At 40.7% G+C, this 22,803-nt stretch overlaps 1 protein-coding gene across 1 annotated transcript in view; it reads left to right on the plus strand.

Annotated features, from left to right (window-relative positions):
- The first annotated feature begins 10,864 nt into the window (after positions 1-10,864).
- The window catches only part of LRP12 (LDL receptor related protein 12), a 48,896-nt gene continuing 36,957 nt past the window's right edge, over positions 10,865-22,803 (plus strand). Inside the window, exon 1 of the mRNA XM_080377952.1 lies at positions 10,865-11,323. Coding sequence (XP_080234078.1) covers positions 11,245-11,323 — 79 coding nt within the window. The 5' untranslated portion in view covers positions 10,865-11,244. The remainder of the gene's footprint in view (positions 11,324-22,803) is intronic.

A 22,803-nucleotide genomic window follows, 5' to 3' on the forward strand; every position in this document is an offset into this window, starting at 1 on the left:
AGTGACATAATCTTCATTACTTAATTAAAAGTATTAGTCAAGGGTTTTTTACCCCAGACATATAGCTTCTGAGCAGTCTGTTGAACGGCAACAGGTCTAAAAAATAAACCATTTGACACTGGGAATATTATCTGCTGGTCACCTAAGAAGAACAGCAGGAGAATAAATGCCCATTTATTATTTGAGGAATGCCATGTAATGAACAAGCACAAAACCAGAATGAAGGCTATATGTGCATCCATTGTTAAAATGTATTCATTTTTTAATGCACTGCAGTTTAAAGTACTTTTTCTCTTAACATATACATTATGCCTGTATATATTTACATATATCAAAAATGTAGGCTCCTTATGTGGGCTGGGGAGTTTCTTGGAAGGAGGGAAATAAAGGGGAGGGGGAGCTTGAAGTTCTAATTAAACCTAATTTGCAAGCAATTTGCACTAGCAGCTCTACATTTCAATCAAGAGATTTCCAGGTGTTTGGTACACATGTGTACATGGTGAGCATTTCCCAAGAAATGAAATTTAATGGCTGCAGTAAAGTGAATCAGAGGCCTTATCCTGATGCAGGATATTTGCATCTCTGCTCTCTGTGAATCTTTACTTCATGGATGCATCTTTCACTTTTGCACTGCCCTTGTTTTTTTAAAAAGAAAGTAGATGAATAAGTTTTCTACTGAGTTACACTAAGAGCCTGCTGAATTTCCAGACATGCATTTCATGAACGTACTTGTCTTTTATAGAGGCAGTTCATTAGTTCAATTTACTATACACATTATAGCATACCTGAAATCAGAATCCTTGAGCTATGGGCACTGTGCATTCATGCAATAAGGCATCCACCATTAAAATCTTCCCAGTTAAATGGAAATGGTGGGCAGAGGGGCATTACCTCATTCTTTACCTTGGAAACTGAGACTCAGAAACGCTTTGTTTTTTCTCAAGGTCACTGAGGGTAACTGTTGCAGACTCAGAAAGTTATTTCTTGATTTAGCGCTAGTTTGTGCCAGCTCCCATGGAAGTCATGTCAGCAGCATTCCGATATTATATTATTCTCGACCTTCCTTTTTTTCTTTTTGGGCAAAACCTAAATGTCACAAATTGTCACCAAGCTAAGCAGTTCTTACAGGACTATCCTCTGCAGAATGGTCTGTACCGAATGTGAGACTTTAGTCTGGGTCTGTGAATGGGTTAGTTCAAGTAGGCAGCAAACTGAAATACAGGTAATATGTTCCACATCTCCATGCTGCTGGTTCGAAGAGCAAGAAATGAGCAAGTAACTAATGAGCAGAGCTTTAGAGTCTACAGAAAAGTTGCAGCAACATGTGGAGCTTTCAGTGACCTTTCCTTTGTCAAGGACGCTTCCACCCTTAGAGCAGCAAGCGCCATGTCTGCACTGAGCCTGGCCAGGAGAAGCCAGCATGTTCACTGCAAACATCAGCTGAGTTGGAGGTTGTCTTGATAGGTTTCTTAATGTCCCAGATTGTTGGAATGGAGTGTTATAGTTCTGCCCCTATTTTCAGCAGGTTTTATCTACTCCTACAGGAAGAAATTGCCAGACCAAGACAGGGATTTGTTTCTGCACTTTATGTCCACATTCAGGCTAGGAAGTTGGCGTCTTCCAAGGAAGCAACCAAGTGAGTTTTATCTTCTCCTCAGTGTCTACAGCAGCTTCTCTAGAAAGCTTTATCTGTTTAGGGGATTTAGAGATTAACAGCATGGCCGGAGTGTATACTGTCTCTGGATGCACAGATTAAGTGTGAGGAAATATTGACTTCCCCTCAATTTTTATCCTTCCAGCTCTAGATCTGTGATGAATACGGAGGGGAAGGAGAGCACACAGGGGAATAAAATGAGAAAGAGGGGTGCTGCAATGTCAGCTAGTTGGGTTTCTGTGACACAGCCCAGTCATCAGGGACAAAATTGCAGATAGTGATGGAGGGTTTATTACTGACAGAGCCTTTGTCTTTACCCTTTTGCCCTCGACAGTCATGAATAAACAAGTAAAATTTGAACACTGTGAAAAATAACAAAATAACTTTCTGAATTTTAAGAGCCTCATGTGCTAGTTCAGAAGAAAATGATCCCAGCTGCCAGCATTTCCAGGAGTCCCAGATATCTCCTGCAATGCAATTATGCAGGCTCAGTAGAAAACTATTCTGCACATTTGGAGCTAAAGGACAATATAATAAATGACTGCAGTGAACTACATTGCTATTGCATCAGATTGCATCTGAATCCACTACTGGTGGGTTTTCTGGTGCTGGAAATCTGCCCTTCAGGATCTCATTGTCCTCTTGTTTGTTTGCTTACATCCTCCTTGATACTGCAATACCAGTGCGAGTTCAAGGTAGATTAGAAGCAGCTATTTTGGAGCAAACAACCAAAAGCTTTTGTTTATTAGCCATTATCCCTTTTTTCCCAGTGGAGAAAAAAAGTCAGCTGTCTGTTTTCAGGCAAGTGAAACTTCATCAAATGGTCAAATTTTTTTACAAATGGAGAATTTGCAGCTTGATCCAAGAGTGATTTCAGGAAAACCTGACATTAGTGGAGCTTCGTTTACTTTAAGGAACAATGCTAATTCCTGTAGTTCATGATACAGCCTGTAGATCTAAAGTCTCTGAATATTGCCATGAAAATATTCCAGTGTTATTGTGCTACTGCTCACTTAAAATGGTCAAAGACTTCTACAAGCTTACAGGAATATAATGAAAACATCATCTCAATAAATAAGCAGCATAACATAGCAGGACTAAAGTTTGAAAGGGAAAAATGAAGTGCAAAACTGTCTGGCATAGTGGAGAACTAAAATGTAAAACAACTGAGTTTGGTCCTAAATGTATTTTTTAGTATATTGAAACACTTTTCCAAATGATCACGCTAATTGTAACCTATTGATCTCTGTGGCTACAGGGGAACCGGGGACACGAGGCAGTGCCTTCTACTGTGGATCTCCCACTCACAGCAGATGTGCCAAAAGATGCAAATGGGATTTAGACACCCAGGCCTTAATTTACTCCTGTAGCTCTAATGACTAGATGTAAAATGTACCGTTGGCATATTCTCTGAAGAACAGGTGACAGAATGTGAATGTCAAAATCTTAATCTTCCTTTCACATTTTCTTGTATTTTAATTAAAAGATAGAAAAATGCTAAAAAAAAAAAAAAAAGTAGGACATCTTTCTTCACTACTGGATATCATCCTACCACAAGTTCCAATTAAAATATTGAAGTATTAAACTCAGGACATTTTATTTTAATTTATATTGTTGAATATTGTTCTTGAATATACTAATGTACAACTTCAGGAATATGCACAAATTGAAATGCACTTACTTTGGCTTCTGTGCAGTTTAGTATAGGTTTGCTTTTACAAATAAAGGTAAGTTTGTACATTAGATTTCATATAAAAGCAGTTTTTTTCAGAGTAGACTAGAATGGCCTTTAAAATACCTTTGTACATGGAAATGAACAAAAAGTATTAACTGCTTTGAGTTTTAATTTATATGTGCATTTTAAACACACTTCAGAACTAAAAGGTTCATGTTGAACTTGGGGGCTTGCAGAGCTTTGCAAATCCCTGGCACTCTTCACATATTACCACATGGTTTTTGACTTAGCTTGAATGGGTGAACGTATCATTGCATTGCCAAGTTTTATGAGTCAAGTCATATGCAAAGTCTTAATGTGAGTCTTACAGTTTTTTAATAACCAGGTGATTTGAGGCAAGGGAAGGTGAGACCTAGAATGACTCCTAGACTTTTGGAATAGGTACTATTAAGATTAAGGTACCTAAGTAAGAGTGAAAAGTGTATCTTAATATAATACATATATAGATATACACGTGTGTATGTCTAATAAAAATTTGGACTGTTGATAGAATAACTGTTGTGCTCATAAGTGTAGGCGGAAAAGTGTGGTACTCCTTGCAAAGCTTTTGCTCAAGCCAGTAGCTGTCACTTACTGTGAATTGAGCAGCCTCAGAGAAGCTCTTGAAGCCCTCTCCTCTGGTTAACCTGTGGGTTATGTTAAGGCCTTGCTACAGTTAGATGATTTGACTCACAGTTCTCATTAACGTTCACCTGAGAGATATCATTGCTTTTGGATTTAAGATTGGATTTAAGATTTAAGTTGCTCTTGTTAAATCCAGTTCAGTCATGCATTAAGAGCCAAATTATGACTTTGAAGGATAGTTTCCACTGGGTGGAACAATGGAAAGGAAGAGTAACGCCGAAGTAATATAATCCCTCTCTGAACATCTAGCCCCTGTAAGGGTTCCTCCCTTTGAAGCTAGCAGCTATCCTACACAGTGCTCATGCCCGCATCTACAATTTTACACCCCATGGTATTCTCCAAATTGCAACTCACATCTACAAAATGGCATTGGGGACGGCTAAGCCAAACAAAATCTGTTAAGAATTTTAAAACAGCAACATCCCAGCTACTATTGTGTAAGAAAAACAAAGCACGGCAGTCTTGATTCTGGAGAATTATAGGCATCAGTTTTAGCACAGATTAGGGGAGGAGAACAGCTTAAATTCCTCAGTGCACTAAACAGCTGCAGAGCTCCTCTGCTGAGATCTTATCCTCTGACTCAAAGTCCTCCACTTGGAGGTTATGGGTGCACAGTACAAACAGGTGATCTGGAGCTGTGGCTAAAGATTAGCTGCACTCAACCAGATAAAAAGAGTCTATTTTGGCAAAATATTAATACATGGTGTTGGTTGCGTTTTCCTCCAACCTTGTCAGCATGCAGAACATGATTACCGCTATAAAACTAGAGTTCATTCTGCTTCTTTGAACTTTGGGCTATACTTTAGAAATAGTTCACTACTTCGGACTTCATGTTGTTCCTGTCTTAATGACCAATGGGGACATGATGTACATGTGCAGGCCAAATGAAGTAGGTTCTAATTAAACTTAATTAAAAATCAAGATGACTACCAGTGTCAGTATAGATCTTGAAAAGATAATAGCTTCAAAAATTGTGTGTAAAAAAAAATAATTGAATTTAGAAAATGAAAAATTCCACAAGAAAACCTGTAGGCTTTTTAATAATTCCTTCCACACTAGCTAATTAGCCTCTTAGATTTTGAAAACTGCTCATGAAATGTTCTGTTAGTATTGAAGAGACTTTTTGGGCATTATTTGCAATCATGAAGTCTTTTGTCTGGACTTTTTCCTTCCTTTGGCTTATTCAGTTTTGGGGTTTTTTTTCCTTTCCTTTCCTCTTCATCTATGGGTTTGTCTGCTCTAAAATTAAAATAGGTTTAATAGTTGAGTTCTCCTTTCTATCCATGAATCAGCTGAATAGTTGTACTCTTTCTGTGATAGGATATTTTTAAATAATGATTTGGAAGTTTTACACAAATATCTTTGCCTATAAATACATTGTTTTGACTAGACTTTAAACTCAGGCTTTTCTTGTGGGTTTAATATGTTTTATACAGTAATGTGTGTACACACATGAAAATCATACAGAGATTTCAGTGATAGAAATTTCTTCCAGGTATCAATGAGCTGTTCCTTATTCCTGAGAAGCTAAATCCAAAGGTTAGAGAATTGGTGCTAAGAGCAACCTTAGGTCGCTAACATGATGTGGCTATGGACTCGGATTTTTTCCTATCTTCTGATGCTATTCAACCACTTTAGATAACCACTGATGCTTATTTAGTGCACTGGAAATCCTGTAGTAAAATAATGCTAATATAGTGGTTCTTAAGCCACTTCTCACGCTGGTATTAAGGATGCAGGCAGAGGAATGAAGGTATCACCATAATTGTTGATCTTTGCCTGCCATCTATGCCCACATCACCACGGTAAGATTTAAGCTGTTTCAGTTAACAGTAAGGGAAGAACAAAAGCAATTTTAACATCAGTGCTGTTACCATCTCATAGGTACTAATCTAAGCATTAAGTTGCACTGTGTAATTGCAGGTTGAATTGGGTCACGCTTTGTCACCTGACTTATTCCAAATTAAAGTTCCTTCTGTTAGATTGTCCTTGTAGCAGGAGCAATATACTTTAATAAATGAACCAGCTTGGACTACACTTCCAGAAATGTCTAAAACTACAAAATTAGTCGGTAGCAATTCATGCAGCATATGACAGAAATGCTGTTATTGTAAGGGAAACTACAGAGCTTGTGACTACAACTCACAATTTAATCTGAACAGTCAGTTGAACATAAACCAGTTGTAATAATATTTGAGCCATAATATCTGATATGTGTAAGAGAGACAGTCCAGATTCAGATGACTTAGAACGAAAAACAACCACTATTACAGTAGGGACATTAATTACTTTTAACTGAAGTAACAAATTTTGTAGGCAGTTCTTAAAACTTGCTTGTACACAAATCCCTTTCTCCTGCGGGGGATCCATTTACTGTTTAGATTCTAGGCAAAGAGCTTACAAACTGTCTACAAACAGGTCCTCAGGTGATATAGCCTGGAAAAAGAGCAGTGACTTACTTTATGTGCTTTGCAGCAGTTTGAAGAAACTGATGTGAATCCAAGAAGCAGCTAGCGGAGCACAATGTTTAAACTAATATGCCCTACAAAATTAGTTTGGGTGCAGGCTACAAGGATGCAGCTGCACTGTCACTGGCTCCAGACATACTTCATTTGCAGTTAACCAAGCTATACTTGGACTGTTTTCCACTGCACAACGTACAGCATGTCCTGTGTTTGTACACTCCTTAGCATAATGGGACCCTACTCTTGATTGGCCTCTAGACTGTGCAATGATACTAATAAACACCAGCAAAATAAATGATCCCTTAATACATTTGATATATTTCCTCCAACATGCAACAGCAATTTTAATACGTACACCAGCACAGCAGACTGTGATGTATGCTATATATTTTTAACACAATGGCCTTGATCCAGACATTTCTGGCACCATCTTCTACTGTCTTTCATCATTTTATAATGAAGTTATGCAGGGTGCTCTAGACTCGAGGTAGCTGTGGACTAATATTAAAATGAATGTAAAATAGAAATCTAGTCAATTAGCAGCCTTTAGACAGCTGCTGTGCAGACAAACTGTTTGTTAAAAGGAAGAAATCACTAAATAGATGGAACAGATAATTTTTGTCCCAGTCTTCATATGCTGTGCTGCAAAACAAATGGAAGTCTGGGAGAGAAATCCACTGCTGCTGCCTACTTTTTTTATGCTTTATAGATAATTGATTTTGAAAAACTAGTATCACAAAAGAGGAATATTTAGAATTCTATTGATGTTCTTCTCATGATAAAGTACTTGAGTTCTTCTGAAAAAAAAAATAAATAGGTGAAATAAATTCAGATGTGGTAGAGGTCTCACCAAAAATTAAACACTGGTACTGAATATAGCAACATTTCTTATGACCTCTCTTATGAGGTTATGGGACAGAAAATAATGAGATTGGTAAAGGAAAACTGCTGTTACTTCATTTAGCTGAGATCTGGTCAACATCTTAAATTGTCTTTATTGTTATTGTGTATTAAAATGGTGCCAAGAGGTCACAACCAGGACTTGGCATTAAGAGAGACTCTGTAAAGATTGTCTCCCACAATTTTACAGTCAAAGCAGGAGTAGAGAAGAAGCAATGAACTGGGGAGAACTTTTACAACGGGTCATAAAACTGCTGTTAAATCTGTGGGTGGCATTTGCTAACAACATAGTCTAAAGTGACAGAAGAAAGGGAGAACTCATGAGGAAGGGGTATGAAGAGAAAAAAATAAGAGCAAGGATGGCGAGAAGGAAGTGTGTCTGGCAGGCAGTGAAGTGAAGCTGAAGTGACTGTAAACAACCAATCGTTAAAAAGAAAACAATGTTGAAAGTAAAACTACAGGGGGAGGGAAAGTCACATGCTGGTATGGGTAGGTGCCTGATAATTCTTGCTGAAGCTGCTTCAGTAGCTTCACATACCAACCTTGATCTTCAGACAGAATGACTGCCTGTTACAACGATATTGGTTTGGTTCAAGGTGAACAATGCATGCACTTTCAGGATGTTTTATCTCCACCTGCCTTCAAATACAAAAGAAAGACAGTGTCAACTTCTATACCATCTTGAAATGATTCCTATTGACAAACTTCTATCAGACATCTTCAGATAAGAGTAACAACTCCCCCCCCCCAAAAAAAAAAAAAAACAACCCAAAACCACACCAAACCCCAAAACCACAACTTAGTCATTAGAATTTCATGTATATAAAGTTATGTCTATGATTTACTATGTACTTTTCAGACATATGAAAAACAATATTCTTCTCCCCAAGCACCATGGAAATTAAGACAGCTCTTGGCACAGGCCAACAGAAGGAGCAGCAAAAAAAAGAAAAAGGAGAAAGGCTTTTTACTCGGATAACTTTGCTAAGAAAGAAGTCTTTTGAAATACTTTGAAGTTCATAGATTTGGTGAACTTGCTAAGGATGCTACATAGGGAGATGTTGCTTAACATCCCGAGAGTCTCGTCTGGGCTACTAACACATTCTCTTCCCTGGACTTACAAGATCCAGCTCATTTGATATGCAGGCAAACTGCCCCTGCAGAGGTTTTTTCTCTAGATCATTACTTCAGTATCTCACCTTTTGCTTGCCAAGTTCATTTAGTACTGAGGCAGAACTCTTTTGCATATCATCCTTTGCTCTGAGTCTTTGAGAACAATGTTGAAATTAAGCCATGATGCCAGGGGTTGATGCTCTGCTCTCTGCTGCCATGAATGATCAACCTGGGTACATGGTAAATCACTTGTTTGTGCAAGTGATTGAAAGCAATTTTGCCAACAGAGATATTTGTGTGGTTTGGAATAGCATTTAATCTGAAAAGATAATTACTGTTGTCGTCTTTGTTATGCAACTAGAATCTATGGAAAGAGAATCATAACACATCTCTCAATAGCATACAACTAGGTGGTAGAAACTCAGTTGAAGTAGACAGACAAAAATAACTTTGGGAGGAGTGGAGGAAGGCTATGGATCATATGCTCATTTGTTTAATGTTGACCTATCTCTACAGCAGAGAGTTTAACAGGTTCCAGTGAGGACTTACACCCAGCATGTACAGCTGCAATTACTGTTGGAGATTTAGAAGCCCCTGTGTGGTGTCTGTTCATAAAAGCAGTAATACCTCTCTCCATAGCTACAGACCAGACTTCCTGAGCATCCTTTCAGTCCCCCCTTGTTAATAACTAAAACCAAAAAGAGGAATGGGATACACTGGGTAGAAAATAGGGCATTTGAGGTTATACTTGAAGAAGTTGGTTAGATTTGCAAGTAGAAACAAACCAAAATGTTTGTTGGGCAAGATGCTGTGAATGCTTTACTTATTTGAATAAACCTATAAATGAAGGTTGTATTTTCTTCTTCCTTAAAGTGTTAATTTGTGTGCATACTCATGGCTTCTGAGAGGTGAACAGTCACATCCCACATAGGTTCAAACTGTGCCTGGGCGAATTTACTGAAGACTAATCCACTGAGGATTATTAAACTCAATGATACCATCTCTAGGTACATGGTGTTCCTGGGCTGCAACTTCTCAAGAGAGTTGGAGAGCATTCCTGCTTGTCTGGTTTACCTTCCTTCTTTGGTGATTGTTATTAATGCTGCATCTTCATCCAGATGCTCACCCTTAAATAAACCTCTCCTCCCTTCCCAAAGAGACAGCCCCCTAATATACTGCTTCCTTCCCTAATAGATGGGGATTGGGAAATAAACGTGGGAGAAATCAAAGAATAAAGGAAAGGAAACATCAAGTTATGCCATGGGAGGTATTAGGAAAAATTCAGCTGGGAGGGTGGTCAAGCATTAGAGCAGGCTGCCCAGGGAAGTGGTGCAGTCACCATCCCTGGAGGTGTTTAAGAGACATGCAGATGTGGCCCTTGGGGACATGGTTTAGTGGTGGACTTGGCAGTGCTAGGTTTATGGTTGGAGTCAATGATCTTAAGAGTCTTTTTCAACCTAAATGATTCTACGATCCTATGAAAAAGAGAGGAATGAGGAGAAATAGCATAGAGCACTCCCCATAATGGAGCAATCACCACTCGTGGAGCAAGAACTCTGGTCTGATCCAACACATCTGTTCTCAGGATGCAGCTAAAGAGCAATGTAAGTAACTTTTGTTTTTCTCAGGAATAGCAATGCTTTGTTTTTTTATGTGGATCAGTTGATCCAGTAAGAGAGAGGCAGCAAACACTTCTCCCCATCTGCAACAGGCACTGCAAAATTCAAGCTAAATATAAAGTTGCACTGTAAATCCCACTTGCTTTTGGTACTCGGTTAAACAATTGGGAGTGACAGGTAACTGTGCAACAGTGAAATGGTGTCATTAAAGGGTGAAAGATGGGCAACTGTAATTGAACAGAAAGTGTTACAAGGAGTTTCTATGGGGTCCATGACTTTGGACACTGTGTGTCTACAGCTGTTAGGCTGTTTGCTCGGTAGTTTTGTTCCGTCTCGTTGGTGAAATGCAGCTTTGGAGGTTGGAAACACAGCAGCCGCCAGCTGCCGGAGCGCCCTGCGCTTCACAGACCGGGCCTGACCGGGCGGTTTTCTCCAGGGCAGAGCGCCGGGGCGCCCCAAAGCCGCGTGGTTATTTCGCCCGTGAGCCGGGAGCCCAGGCTGCCCAGCCGCCGCAGCGGCGGGACATCCACCCTCCCTCCGCCGCCTCAGTCCTCCTTCGCGGAGGGCATCTCCTGCGGGCGGCGGCGCGGCCAGAGGGGACAGGCCGGCCCGGGGGGCCCAGCCCCGGCGGACCCGCAGGCGGCCTCGGCCGGTGGCGGCGGCTGCCGGGACGGGGCGTGGCGGCGCGAAACCTTGGCGGCGGCGACGGAGGAGGAGGCGGAGACGGAGGAGGCGGCGGCGGCGGGGCGGTGTCGCGCCGGAGCGTGGCGGCCCGGGCCCTCCCCCGCCGTCTGGGGGCCGCCGCTCCGCCTCGCCCGCCCGGCTCGCGGCTGCCGGCAGCGACTCCATGCGCCCGGGCCGCCAGTGCGCAGCCGCGGCGGGGCGCAGCCGGGGAGGAGGAAGCGGCGCGGCGCGAGGGGAAGGAGGCCGAGGCCGGCGGAGGCGGCTCATGGCTCCGCGGGCGGCCGGATGAGGCGCGGGTGTGCGGGCCGCTAGCGCTCCCCGAGGCGGCAGCTGCGGTGGGCGAGGGGCCGAGGCGCGGCCGGCCCCTCTTGCGGCGGCAGCTCCGGCTCCGTGTCGGGGGCGCGGCGGCAGCAGGTCCGGCTCCTCGTCGCCTCCCTGCGGGCTGGTGTTATGGCCCCTTGGGGGAGCGCAGAAGGCTCCCCGGCTTGGAGGTCAGCGCAGCTCCTGCTCCTCGTCGTCTCCTGCTGCGGTAGGTACTGGGGGGGTGACGCCGCCCGTCTGCCTCAGTCTCCCGGGCCGGGAGGCGGCTGCCCGCCGCGGAGGAGGGGGAACAAAGCGGCCTTTCTCCCGGCCGGCCTGCGGTGGCGGGGTCCCTCGGCCCGGCCCGGGCCCCGGCGCCTGCCGGGGCCGCCGCCGCCGCGGCCCTGCCGGGGTGCCCGCGTACTTCCCCTTTCCCGCCCCGGCTTCGCCTCCGAGCTCGGCTGCGCCGGGGCTCGCACAGCTTTTGGCTTTTCTCTTTCTGTGTCTGTGGGGGTGGGCGGAAATCTCCTCAGGGACGTCCTGAAAACTGAGGCTGGGATTCGGCCCAGCTGCCCTCGGCTTTCTCTCTCGCAGCTGTACGTTGCCGGGAACTCCGGAGTTGGCGTGGGGCCGCGCAAACAAACCACCCCCAAATCCTCTGAGTCACGAATAATCGCTGTCTGTGGATCATGGGGATACCTGGGAGATGTTCCACGTCCGGCCGGGCTGGCAGGGATGCGGCCTGGGGCCGTGGGGGGCCGCCGGGCCGTGGGGGCTGGCGCTGTGCGATGAGTTTGTGACACATCAGCAGAGGCCTTGAAGCCCTTCCAGGGACCTCTGCTTCTGCTCAGCCGGCGTTCAGCTCGCACCCGAACGGCATTTCGTTGCTGGTGGTAAACCCATCTTTACACAGAACAGCTAATGGAAAATATTTGCGTAAACGCGTTAGCGAATGTCGTTACGCTGTTTTTTACAGTGAAGGATCGAAACGTGGATACTGGACAATGAGAGCTGTCACGTGTTTTCTCATACAGTTGTTTGTTTTATGAACTCGAGCGTAGGTTGTGTCCGTGGGCCCCGGCGTGAGAAGCAGCCTTTGGCACAGAGCTGGACATGTGCCTTGCTCAGAGGAGGACAGCAACAGAGGCCATGGTTTAGCAGTTTCTGGAGTAGATGCCTTTGCTTTAACCACGTGATTGAGCATATGGAATTGAATCTCTTTTACTGTTTAGGACAACAAACTCGAGTCTGGAACACCAAGATATTTCAGGTTTGTCTGTTTGTCCAGAACATGCCTGTGCTGCAAAGATCAGTGCAAGCTCTTAAGTATAGATGTACCTCTTTCTTGTAATTTGTAAGAAAATTTCCCATTTCATATTGACATGAGTGAAAGTAAGGTAGGCTTCTTCAAACAGCCACAGTTACACCAGTAGCTGTAACTGAATAGTTACAGTGGTACAGTTTAGTTTCTCAGGGGCCCTACTCGCATGGACAAAGCGAGGTACTGACCAATCCTTTAAATGCACAAAGTGTTTCAATATCTATATAGACTTAAAAATTAGGTATGTCAAAAGCAAAACTGGAAAGCGTATGCTAGTGATAGAGCAGGAAGTGGTAGGGGAAATCTCAAGTCTGGCTATATTAAGCTGTCCTTATGTTTGCATGCTTAATGTACTTGAGAAATTTAATTTATGTAAAGGTTATTAACAAACTGTATTTGTTTTATTATACTTCATGGAATTGAAGTAAAAAGTTAAAATGGTAATCGTGATATACCTTATCGGCCTGACTTCAGTAGATAGATCCAGATTGTGATGCTGTAACTTAGGCAGGCAGTATTTTCAGTATTTCCACTGTAAAAATTTAAACCACAAGGACAATCCTTACTTAGAGAAAAAAACAACCAAATAAAATCTTGCTGAATAACATTTTTCATAGCCTTTAATCAAGGCTTTCCAAAGTCCAACCAAGAACGAAAGCTCTGTGTAGTTTCCTTTGCCTTGCTGAGAAACACATCGCCATCCATTATTACCCCTGCTGGGAAGGAGAAGCTGTTTCCCATTTCGATCAGTGTGCTGCCTCGTCCTCATGAGGGATTAATTTCTCCTAACAGTTTTTGTTACAATTGTCTGAAGTTCTGACAAGTTTCACTGCTTGAAGGAAAGGAACTTCCTCCTCCACAGGTTAGAGCATCCAAAATAAAAGCAAACATTCACTGTGTAGCGTAGCCCTATCTCTAGCTGTCATTTTGGTTTCTCCTGTTTGTTTCTTTTGGGAGAAGGAAGTGGGAATGGAAACTATGCCCTATTAAAGCATTTTACCTTCCTGTACAACTGTTTTTAGCTCTTCCAAACTAAACTAATTTAATATTGGCATGAATTTGATCAAGGCACTGGTGATAGCAGAGCTCTGGACTGTGATGTTGATCCTGAGCAGAGCCTTGCAGATGTCATTATGTTGTTGCATTTGAATACAGTGGGCGGTACTCAAGGTAAATGCGCATTTGGAAAGGCAGTGGTGCATCATTTTGGTTGCCTTCCATTATGCGGTGGCACAGCTGAAATATCTAGAATTTTCCACTAATTAAAGTACTAAATTCATGAAGGTTGATATGTGGGCATTGAGCTCTCCAGAGAATGTTTCTCTGTTTCCCTGTAGTTAGTGAATTTTTCAAACCTTCCTTCTGATGATGACTATAATTATAAAAATTTGAGAAGGAGGAATACTGATGAGTGGAAGTATTGGAATAGCATTGACTAACGAGAATTATAGCTTGGTAGGGTGCTGAGCAATGGTATTTGTTTTTAGTATGTCTGGCCTTCCTGTTGGCTTGAGAGTTTTATATCCAAGAAATAATTGATTGTTATGTGTCTCTATATAATCCTGGCACGGCTTTTACTGTGATATGAAGGCATTTCTGCATATCTCAAAGGCCCTAATCTGAGTTAAAAACAAGACTATATGGGGTACAGAGTAGTGGGTTTTTTTTAGGGGGAAAATGTCACTTGAGGAATTGGTCCTGGTTTTGAGGGCAATGTTTTTCAAACCAAGGTTTGATGATTAGTAACTGGAAATCAAATGAATCTTAAAATAATGGTATTTGTTTAGGTTGGAAAAGACCTTTAAGGTCATTGAGTCTGGCCATTAACCTAACACTGCCAAGTCCACCACTAAACCGTGTCCCTAAGCACCACATTTTACTGGTACTGTGATGCAACATTTTTAGGACCAGTTTGAGAGGGATTGGTGTTCCAGAGCAGAGGTTGAGTTATGGAAAGTCTCTGAGGTGGCACAGTGCAAAAGCTAGAACATGCCTTCCTTCGAAATGAAGTCTGGAAGCATGGGTACTTGGATTCTTCAGATTTCTGGAAAGTCAGGTGTTTTTTTTTTAGGCTTAACTATACTTGTCACCCTGATATATTAATTTATATTTCTGTCCCACTGAACACAAGAGTACAGAGAACTTTTACAGCGTTGTGTACAGTTGGTAGTAGTCAATGCAGTAGTGCAGTAGGTAAATTTCTCTGCTTCTGGCTTCACCAGATGTAACTAGTTTCAAAGGAAAATATTTACAGTAGTAGGACTGTGAGACTGAAACAGTTCAAAGGTAGAAGTGGAGGCAGATAGTGATCAGTCTTAATTCTCCTTATCTCCAGGATGGGTTTGGCTTTAGTGAGTACTTCTTCAAGCACTTGACTGAGAAACATCAGCAGAGATCAGAAAAAGATTATTCCCAAAAACTGTAGTTGAAACAATGTGTAAGTTACCAGTGAGACTGCAGTGCTGTTGACATTATTCTGTCCCGTTAAAGAAATCATATTACACTTACATAAGATTTACAATACTAAGTTTTGGGTTAGAAACATTCCAGGTTTCTGTGGTACAAATGTTGCTTGAGATTTTAAGACTCTCTGTATAATTAATTGTTCATTTGGTTTTAAGACAAGATGGGTAAAATTGTCATATAAATTCACTGGTCAGGACCGAGATTTTACGTACATGTCAGTTTGCTAATGATGGTATGAGGAAGAATAAATAATTCTTCAGGTTTGTTCACCTTGTTTGAAAGAATAGCCTGAATCATGTAAGCAAATAAAGTCTGCCAGCCAGTTTATTTAATTTTATAAAGAAGTTGAACTATAAAGCCAGAACAGATTGTCCTGAAGGAATAGCTTGGCTTAATAAATGATTGTACCTTAAACTCCTGAATGTCACTCTTTAGTGATACTTTTGTAATATACTGAACAGATATATTTTGCTAAGCTTTAAATCGTATTTTTGGCAAACCTGCTGCGTTTAATTTATTAGAATGGTTTTGTAGCCCTTGAAGTGAAACTGTCCTAATTTTAATGCCATAGAATTTTATATTGTCTAATAACTTGATCATATGTCAAGTTGTGCAAGTACATACATATTCAGCTGGCTGTTCAGAGCTACATTTAGGTCTGTAGTCAAAAAAGTACCTATGAGGTCAAGTGGACAATGCTTAAAGCAGTGTTCGTTTGAGGGGAGAAGAAAAAACCCCACATCCTAGACAACCTTGTAGCAAAAAAAGTTTGAAAATTTAATCTAAGGCAGTTGGTATGATTGTTACTATGAGCTAAATGAGAACATCATCAGCCAGAGGAAGAGCAGAGAGGTACTTGTAACCAGAATCAGGACAGAAGCCATCTGACTTCATTCCTGTCATCAGAACAAAGCATGTAATTAGCACTACTTTTTTGTCTGTTTTTGTCATTGCTAGGAGTGGAAGAACTCTGCTGGGTTAGCGTTGGAAAGGCCCTCCAGGTGAATGTTTGACTCCTTTGCTCTAGTCACTCCTATTTTAGTATCAAATAGATGTAAACAATATGGGTGTTATTTTCAGCTAAGCCCTACATATATTGTTGTATACTTGTCCTCACTAAAACTTGCAATTATGATCCGTCTTGTGGTTTGTTAACAGATCTCAAATTTGTAAACTTAGTATCTTTGGTATGTTAGGTGAATACCTCCACACATCATTTTTCTTCTATTGTACACCTCAGTTTCCCAAGCTGTAGACGTTATTTTCATACTTGTTAAGTATAATTCACTAATTTCCTTACAATTTTTAAAAAATCGCGAGTACTGTTTGTACTGTGTAAATAGTGTGGTTTTGCTTTCATAGATGTCTGCATTTTCCAGTTTCAGTGTTCCCCTTACATTGTCCCAGATAGTTAATGATGATGTTAAACACTGGAACAGCTGAGATACCTAGCTAGGCATTAACAGAGAGTGTGATTTGTCAACAACCAGGGATTTATTTGGCTTGTATGCACTTCAGAATTACTAGCTGTAATATTTTGCAGTACGGATTATTACTGAGGTGTCACTTGGCTGGCAGGATTCAGTCTACTTAGTTTACATGTTTGTAAGAAAACACTGGGTATCAATGCATTTGAAACTAATGGAAGCTGGTTGTTGATTTGAGTTCCTGTGTTTATCCCCTAAGTAGAAATAGATGCTCAAAGTGGTTTATAGCAGGCTATGTGATGCCGTACTCCGAAGAATTGTGTTGTCTGACTACATTTTTGTTTTCTACATTTGATTTTTCACTGCAGTTGTTAATTTACTAATGCTTTATTATGCAGAGGTTTACAGTTGCATTGAAATATATAGTATTGATTCCTGTGAGTATCTAAGTTTAAACTACTAAATTTAGCATAATTGACAGAACGGTGCAAATACTTTCAAAAGCACTATTCTGAATGGTGGTTCTGACTTGTTTCTCTGAACAGATGCTTTAGATTTGGATATATTATTTTTGCTATATTGTTAACGTGTTGATGTCTTTTTAGCAAGGCAAGAACATATGTAGTAGTTTTCTGCTAGGGTTGGTTTGTTTGGTTTTTTTTCCTGCTATTCTGTTTGACACTGTGAATTTTAGGAATGCCTGTGTAATTTCCTCGTGTTTTGTGAGGAATAAGTTTCTGAAACTAGCCAGGGAGGGGGGAAGTGCAGAATCCTTTTTTTTTCCTCCTGTCTTACTTCTTACTGGTTCAAAAGTAAGTTAGCAAGGAAGCTTAAGAGCTGCTCCAACACCCACCCCCCACCCTCCAAAAAAAAATATGCTTACAAGTAGAGCATATTTTGAAGGGCAGGTGGGAGATGGCATCACATGAAAACATTTGGTTTAGTAGCTTGAGTTGCCGTAAGATGGGCTTTCTTTTCATTTAAGCATCTTGTGACTTCTAGTACTTTCCCAGATACCTTTAGTTGGTTGTGGAATTTCTTGATGTGCAAGAAAGCTGAACTTCCTCACTCTTCAGTGAACTGTTCACTTTCATTGCTTTGCAAAAAGTTTGTAAGTAGTTTCTCTCCAAGTGGAAAGTACACTTGAACTATGTATTAGCATGTGAACTGCATGTTTCCACCCTTCTGACTGTATCTGTAGCTCATGACAGCCCTTCCCTTAACCTCTGAGGTGTTTCCTCCACTAAGTGGAAGCCCCTGGGGACTGACTGTGCGTAATCAGAGCAGACTTTTAAAGTCAGTAGCAGCCAGAAAACAGCGGAGTGATCATCTAACAAGCAGTGTGAGCACACCTTGGCATGTGGTGGAAGTCTATAATGTAGTTGCTTGCGTTTAAAAGTTAGGAAAAAATTACTCTGCTAGAGGCTTCTGTAGCTTGGTTTTATTACTCCAGCTTTGTTTGAACCTGCGGGGAGATATACGTAGGGCTTTCTGAAAGTATAGATTGTGAGAATAGTTTTTTTCATGGAATAAAAATTGGGTTTAGCCTAATTTATACATAGTTACTAGTAATAAGTTTGTTCTCATCAATGATGTCCCTTAAAAATGTAGTGATCTTATTTAAGGAACTGCTCCTTTAGAAAGAAGTTGTTAGTAACTGAAGGTGAGCAGTTTAGAAAAGAATATTGACGTCTTGATGTGTCTTGTAGAGGGGAGGTGCACACTTACACTCATGTGCTCTGGCTTCTAGATTTTAGCTGTATATGCATTTTCGTAAGACTTTGGTTAGCATCTTTTATTTTATACGCTTTACAAAGTGTGTTAGAATCCAATGAATTAGTATACTCCGGTAGGGTGTTTTCCTTCTACAAAATTATATTTTGAGTATCTCAGATAAAAAAAAGTAAAAGCTTCAGTTACGGATATTGTAGTGACTGGGACTGAGACAGATAATGAATAGGTCACATGCAGTAAGAAAATCCACATATATAGGAATATTCCTCTTAACACATAGTTTTAAGTGGAGGCTTTAGCCCTCCCCTCCTCCTTTTTTCCTGCACATAGAGCTCAACAGAGTAATTTCCAAAGAGAGAATGATTCCAGTCCTAATTAGTGTGCAGTTTTATTCATAAATTGTTGTATTTACTCCAGTCTGCTCTTCATACTTCGAAGCAATTACATTTTTCCATTTGCTCTCTTCTAAAGAAGTGTTCAGAGAGAGTGCACAGGGATTTAACTCAAAATAGGTGTCTAAATTGTATGGAAATATCTGTAACTGGATGTGGGAGCGTACATTGTTTTTTTCCACAGTTGATAATGATGTAAGAGTATGGAGACAAAAAATTTCTCCTTTCCATGATGTAAACATCAATTTAAATATTCTGAAATAGATGCCTATTGGTGAGTCAGGAAGATGAATAATAAAATCATCAGTCACATGTCTCTTGGATCACAGCGACCTGCAGCTGGAAGTTGAGTGGGATGAATTTGGATAGTTGTGTAATTAGTTGAAATGGGTTCCCTTGTCAGAGCACCTTGCCTTGTTCATGTTTCCTATCTAAAGGTACTGAAAGAGCAACCAGTTCCATGGCAGAAGTTCAGCTAGTGTCTGTGGTTAGAGGTATTCATGAGGATTGGCAAGCTGGGATGGCAAGGAAGGGAGAGATTTTGGGATGTCTTGGGAAGGCACATTCATAGCTAAAGGTAGCAGAACTGTTCTTTGGTGTAGAAGAGGAAGCCAAGCTGTTTGGGAGAGCAGCGATTGCTTAAGAGGCTGTGCAAGTGGAAGGGAGGAAGGGAACCAGTGTTTTTATTTTAAGGTGTGTTACGGTGGCTGGATGAGCATCTAATCAGTCTAAGATGTTAGTCTTAGTAACAGCAAGCAAGTAAAGGGGTTTGAGTGCAGGAGATGCTCAGGAATTGCATGAGGTCTTGCTCTCAGGCCTTCCAAGTCCTCTCAGGCAGGGCAGTGTTACAGAAACATTAGATTCTTGCATTTTACCTGTGCTCTGGAAAAGGAGTGGATGAACTGACAGAGATTTTTAAGCATTTTGTAATTCAGCATAAGGCTTTTTTGTCAGTGTTTTGAAACATTTCTTTTTTGTAACCCTGCTGCGTGTTCCTCTTTCTGGCTGATACTGGCATTTGGCAATTGTGTGTGTTCTTTAGCAGCTATACTGCTTGATGTGCCCGGAAGCTGTATGTTTCTAGAGTCCAGTTACTACTACCCTCCCTGTAGCTGCTGATCCAGCTAACGCTGTTTCTAGTGCCTGTTGCCTAGGTGTTGGTCTAGCTTGTCTTGCTCCGATCCCTGTTTTCAAATTCCCTGTTGTGATCTGTCATCTGTGCACACTGTAACAAATCTTCAGTGGTATCACAGTTCATGTAAATGGCAATACAATATACCAAAGCTGAGTGACAGTGTTACTGTTCGCTTTTTAGGTCCACAATGCTAACTTTCTGGTTTTCTTCATCCGTTTTGGAAATCTGGGACATTACTGTCTGTACAGCCATTCCTTTCACCTTTACGGTATAGATGAATAAGGCTTGGGAGAAGGACTGTACCTTTCACTTCTTCATTTAGTGAGGAACACTGCTTTCCTCACTATCTGTGGGAACCATATAGCTTGTGTTTGGTGCCTTGGGGGGTTCATGAGGAGTTTTTCTGGAGTAAGAGATCCTATGTTCTAAATGTGCAGATTAGGAGGAACAGCCATGCTGCAAACTGTTCTATGTGATAACATGTCCCAAAGATGGCTCCCTTGCAAGTCACAGCTGCCCAGTGAAAAGTTAAAGGCTGTGTGTGGCTAAAGCTGCAGTCCTATCTAACAGAAAGTTGTAGTAGTGCTTGATACTGACTTTTTGGAATTAATATAATGAAATATTCATCTGTACCTCTATATTAAAATGTTAATTAAAAGCATGGAGACCAGGAAGATGTATGTGGGAATCAAGTGAGTTGACTTCTACATTTGAATCTTTCACCAGTTTTCTGGGACTGTCCCTGGTTTGTGGCTTTACAAAGGAGGTGGATCTGAATTTGGATATAGTCATTTAGAGCATTGGAGATGAAGGAATTTGGCATAAAATGCAATAGCTTTCAGGAATTATTAATGACCAAAATAAAGCTGAATTTAGATTTTTAATCTGAGGTCCTGCTTACTGACTATACTGCACGTTTGGGAGCCAATAAAATGCTCAAAGCACCTAATTTGAAATAAGCATGCGCAGTTTCTCAGGCATGTGTGCGTTATTCAACTAAAATGATCACATCAAACAGGTTTTTTTTTCTGGGGAGATGAGTTACTCTTATGGGAAGGAGGTCAGAACTAGCTTTAAAGTTGTGAGTTGTTGAACATAGTTTATAAATTATTGCTATGAACATAAGGATCATGGCATCAGATTCTTATTAAGCAACTCCTTCATGGCTGTGCTGAAATACTGTGTGCTTTGATGTATTTTTGATGTGTCTGAAGATATTTTAATTTATTTAGACATGTAATCAGAGTTTGTGTTTTGCAGTGCATGCGGTTCCATTGTTCTGGGTCTGCTTTTCTCCCTATATCTGGAAATCTGCAATTAAATGGGAAGGTCATGTACTTAAATGAGCGTTTTGCTAGATTATATAAAAGCAGATAAATAGAAATTTGAACATGTAGGCATTATGTCTGACATTGATCTTGTACTTGTCACCGTGCTATGTCACATTTTTTGCTATTTTAAAATTCAGTGCCTCCCTTTAAAAAGGGTGTAGGAGCAAGTGCTGAATTTTGTTAGCGGGTTGGCTTTTAATAGAGAGGAATGTCTGCCTGTGTATGTAATTTTTTACCCTTTCTTTTGCAGCTGAATTAGTGCATTGAAGCCTAATTTGCCCATTTTCCTCTTCAAGCTACATTCCTTAAAAAGGAAACCCATAGCTATTTGAGCCTTAGAACCTTTCTGTTGCAGTAGTGTGAAGCGTTCCCTGTTGTAGCATGGTCGTGATTATTGTCTTCTTAAAAAAAAATATTAGCAAGTACTGTATTCTTCAATTAAATTTCTCAAGATATAGGATTTGTATATTTGTTTAGGGTAGACTAAGAACTTCTGTCATTAATCCACAACTTTGTTTCCTGAGACAGGACTGACACTCCATCCTTAAGGTGGTCTCCTGTTAGTTTTGTGAACCGTTGTCTTAGCTCTTTCTTAGTGAAGTTAGTAATTGACTTCATAATTCTGTGTCAGTGGAAGTTGACAAAATCAAGGTAAACCTTTGGTTTTCCAACATGTGTATGATCTTTTGTAAGTGCTACTAAGTCCTGTGCTTGCTTTGAATATGTTTGTAGACCTTTGGAAGGGGGGAGGGTGTGGAATTTTAATCCACAGTCAGCCTTGACTTTGCAGTGCTTTGTTGTGGTAAGTTTAAATTCTACTCCAGGCATCAGTAAGGTCAAAGTCAAATCAAAATGAACCACTTTTAAAAATGCAGTAGATTTGTTACTTGCAGTTTGATAATAAGCAATGAAACTAACTTTAGACCTTAGGAGCTTTACGTAGTGTGTTTATTAATTCAAAATTATCTTCATAAAATTCTGCATTTGAAAGTTTTACCCGCCCAAGATTATTGTAGGACATTTGTCTCTGTTGTAGGTGGTCCACATTAGAAACCTGTGCAGTTTCTTTTACTTTGAGAGGACTAAGGCCAACAGGAATGACATCTGTACCACCATTTTTAACTGCTGCAGCAAGCCTAATAGTTACCTTCTGGGGATGGAACCAGCTAAAATAGTTCAAGAGTGAATACACAGGTCTCTCCAGAAATCACTGTCTTGGTGCTGCAACACTGGTAATGACTGAATCCGTGTAAAAGTTGTTTCGTAATGTTAATGCTGAGCCTTTGAGTACTTCTGCGGATGATCCAGAACAGAAAATCAACTGAATGGGCAAGCGGATAATAATCAGTGAAGTATAAACAGTGTAATAATTTGCAAGTCTTCTGTCTTCACAGTATCTACTTTATCACAAATAAGCCTTGCCCTTCAGTTTTGCAGTCAATATAAATTTAAATGTACTTTCTCATTTTAGAAAGTACTACATGTGTATACTGTCAATAAAAGATGACAAATAGAAAACTTGGATAATATGAAATATTCCAGACTTCCTTTATACTTTCCCAGAACTGTACTTCTTGTAGTGATAGCCTCTTCTTTTTTTTGAATAGTCAACACACAGTGAAACCAGTGCCCTTAAACTGTAGCATATTATTATTCATTAGGGAGAGTTGCCAGTAAGGAATTGTCAGGGATGTAATCTGCTTTCATCAATGCACAAGTGTAACGATTTTTTTCATGCAAATTGAAAAGAAGCTACATCTAAAAGAATACAACTGCCTGTCAAGTTTGGTAAACTGTATTAACATAAAAACTAGTATCTTTTTTACATAGCTGTTTTTCCAAAGCATTCTTCAAGAAATTATTTTGTTTTGTTCATACACAGGTTGAATCTGAGTACCCCAAC

The sequence above is a fragment of the Falco punctatus genome, assembly GCF_963210335.1.
Source record: "Falco punctatus genome assembly, chromosome: 3".
Classification (NCBI taxonomy): domain Eukaryota; kingdom Metazoa; phylum Chordata; class Aves; order Falconiformes; family Falconidae; genus Falco; species Falco punctatus.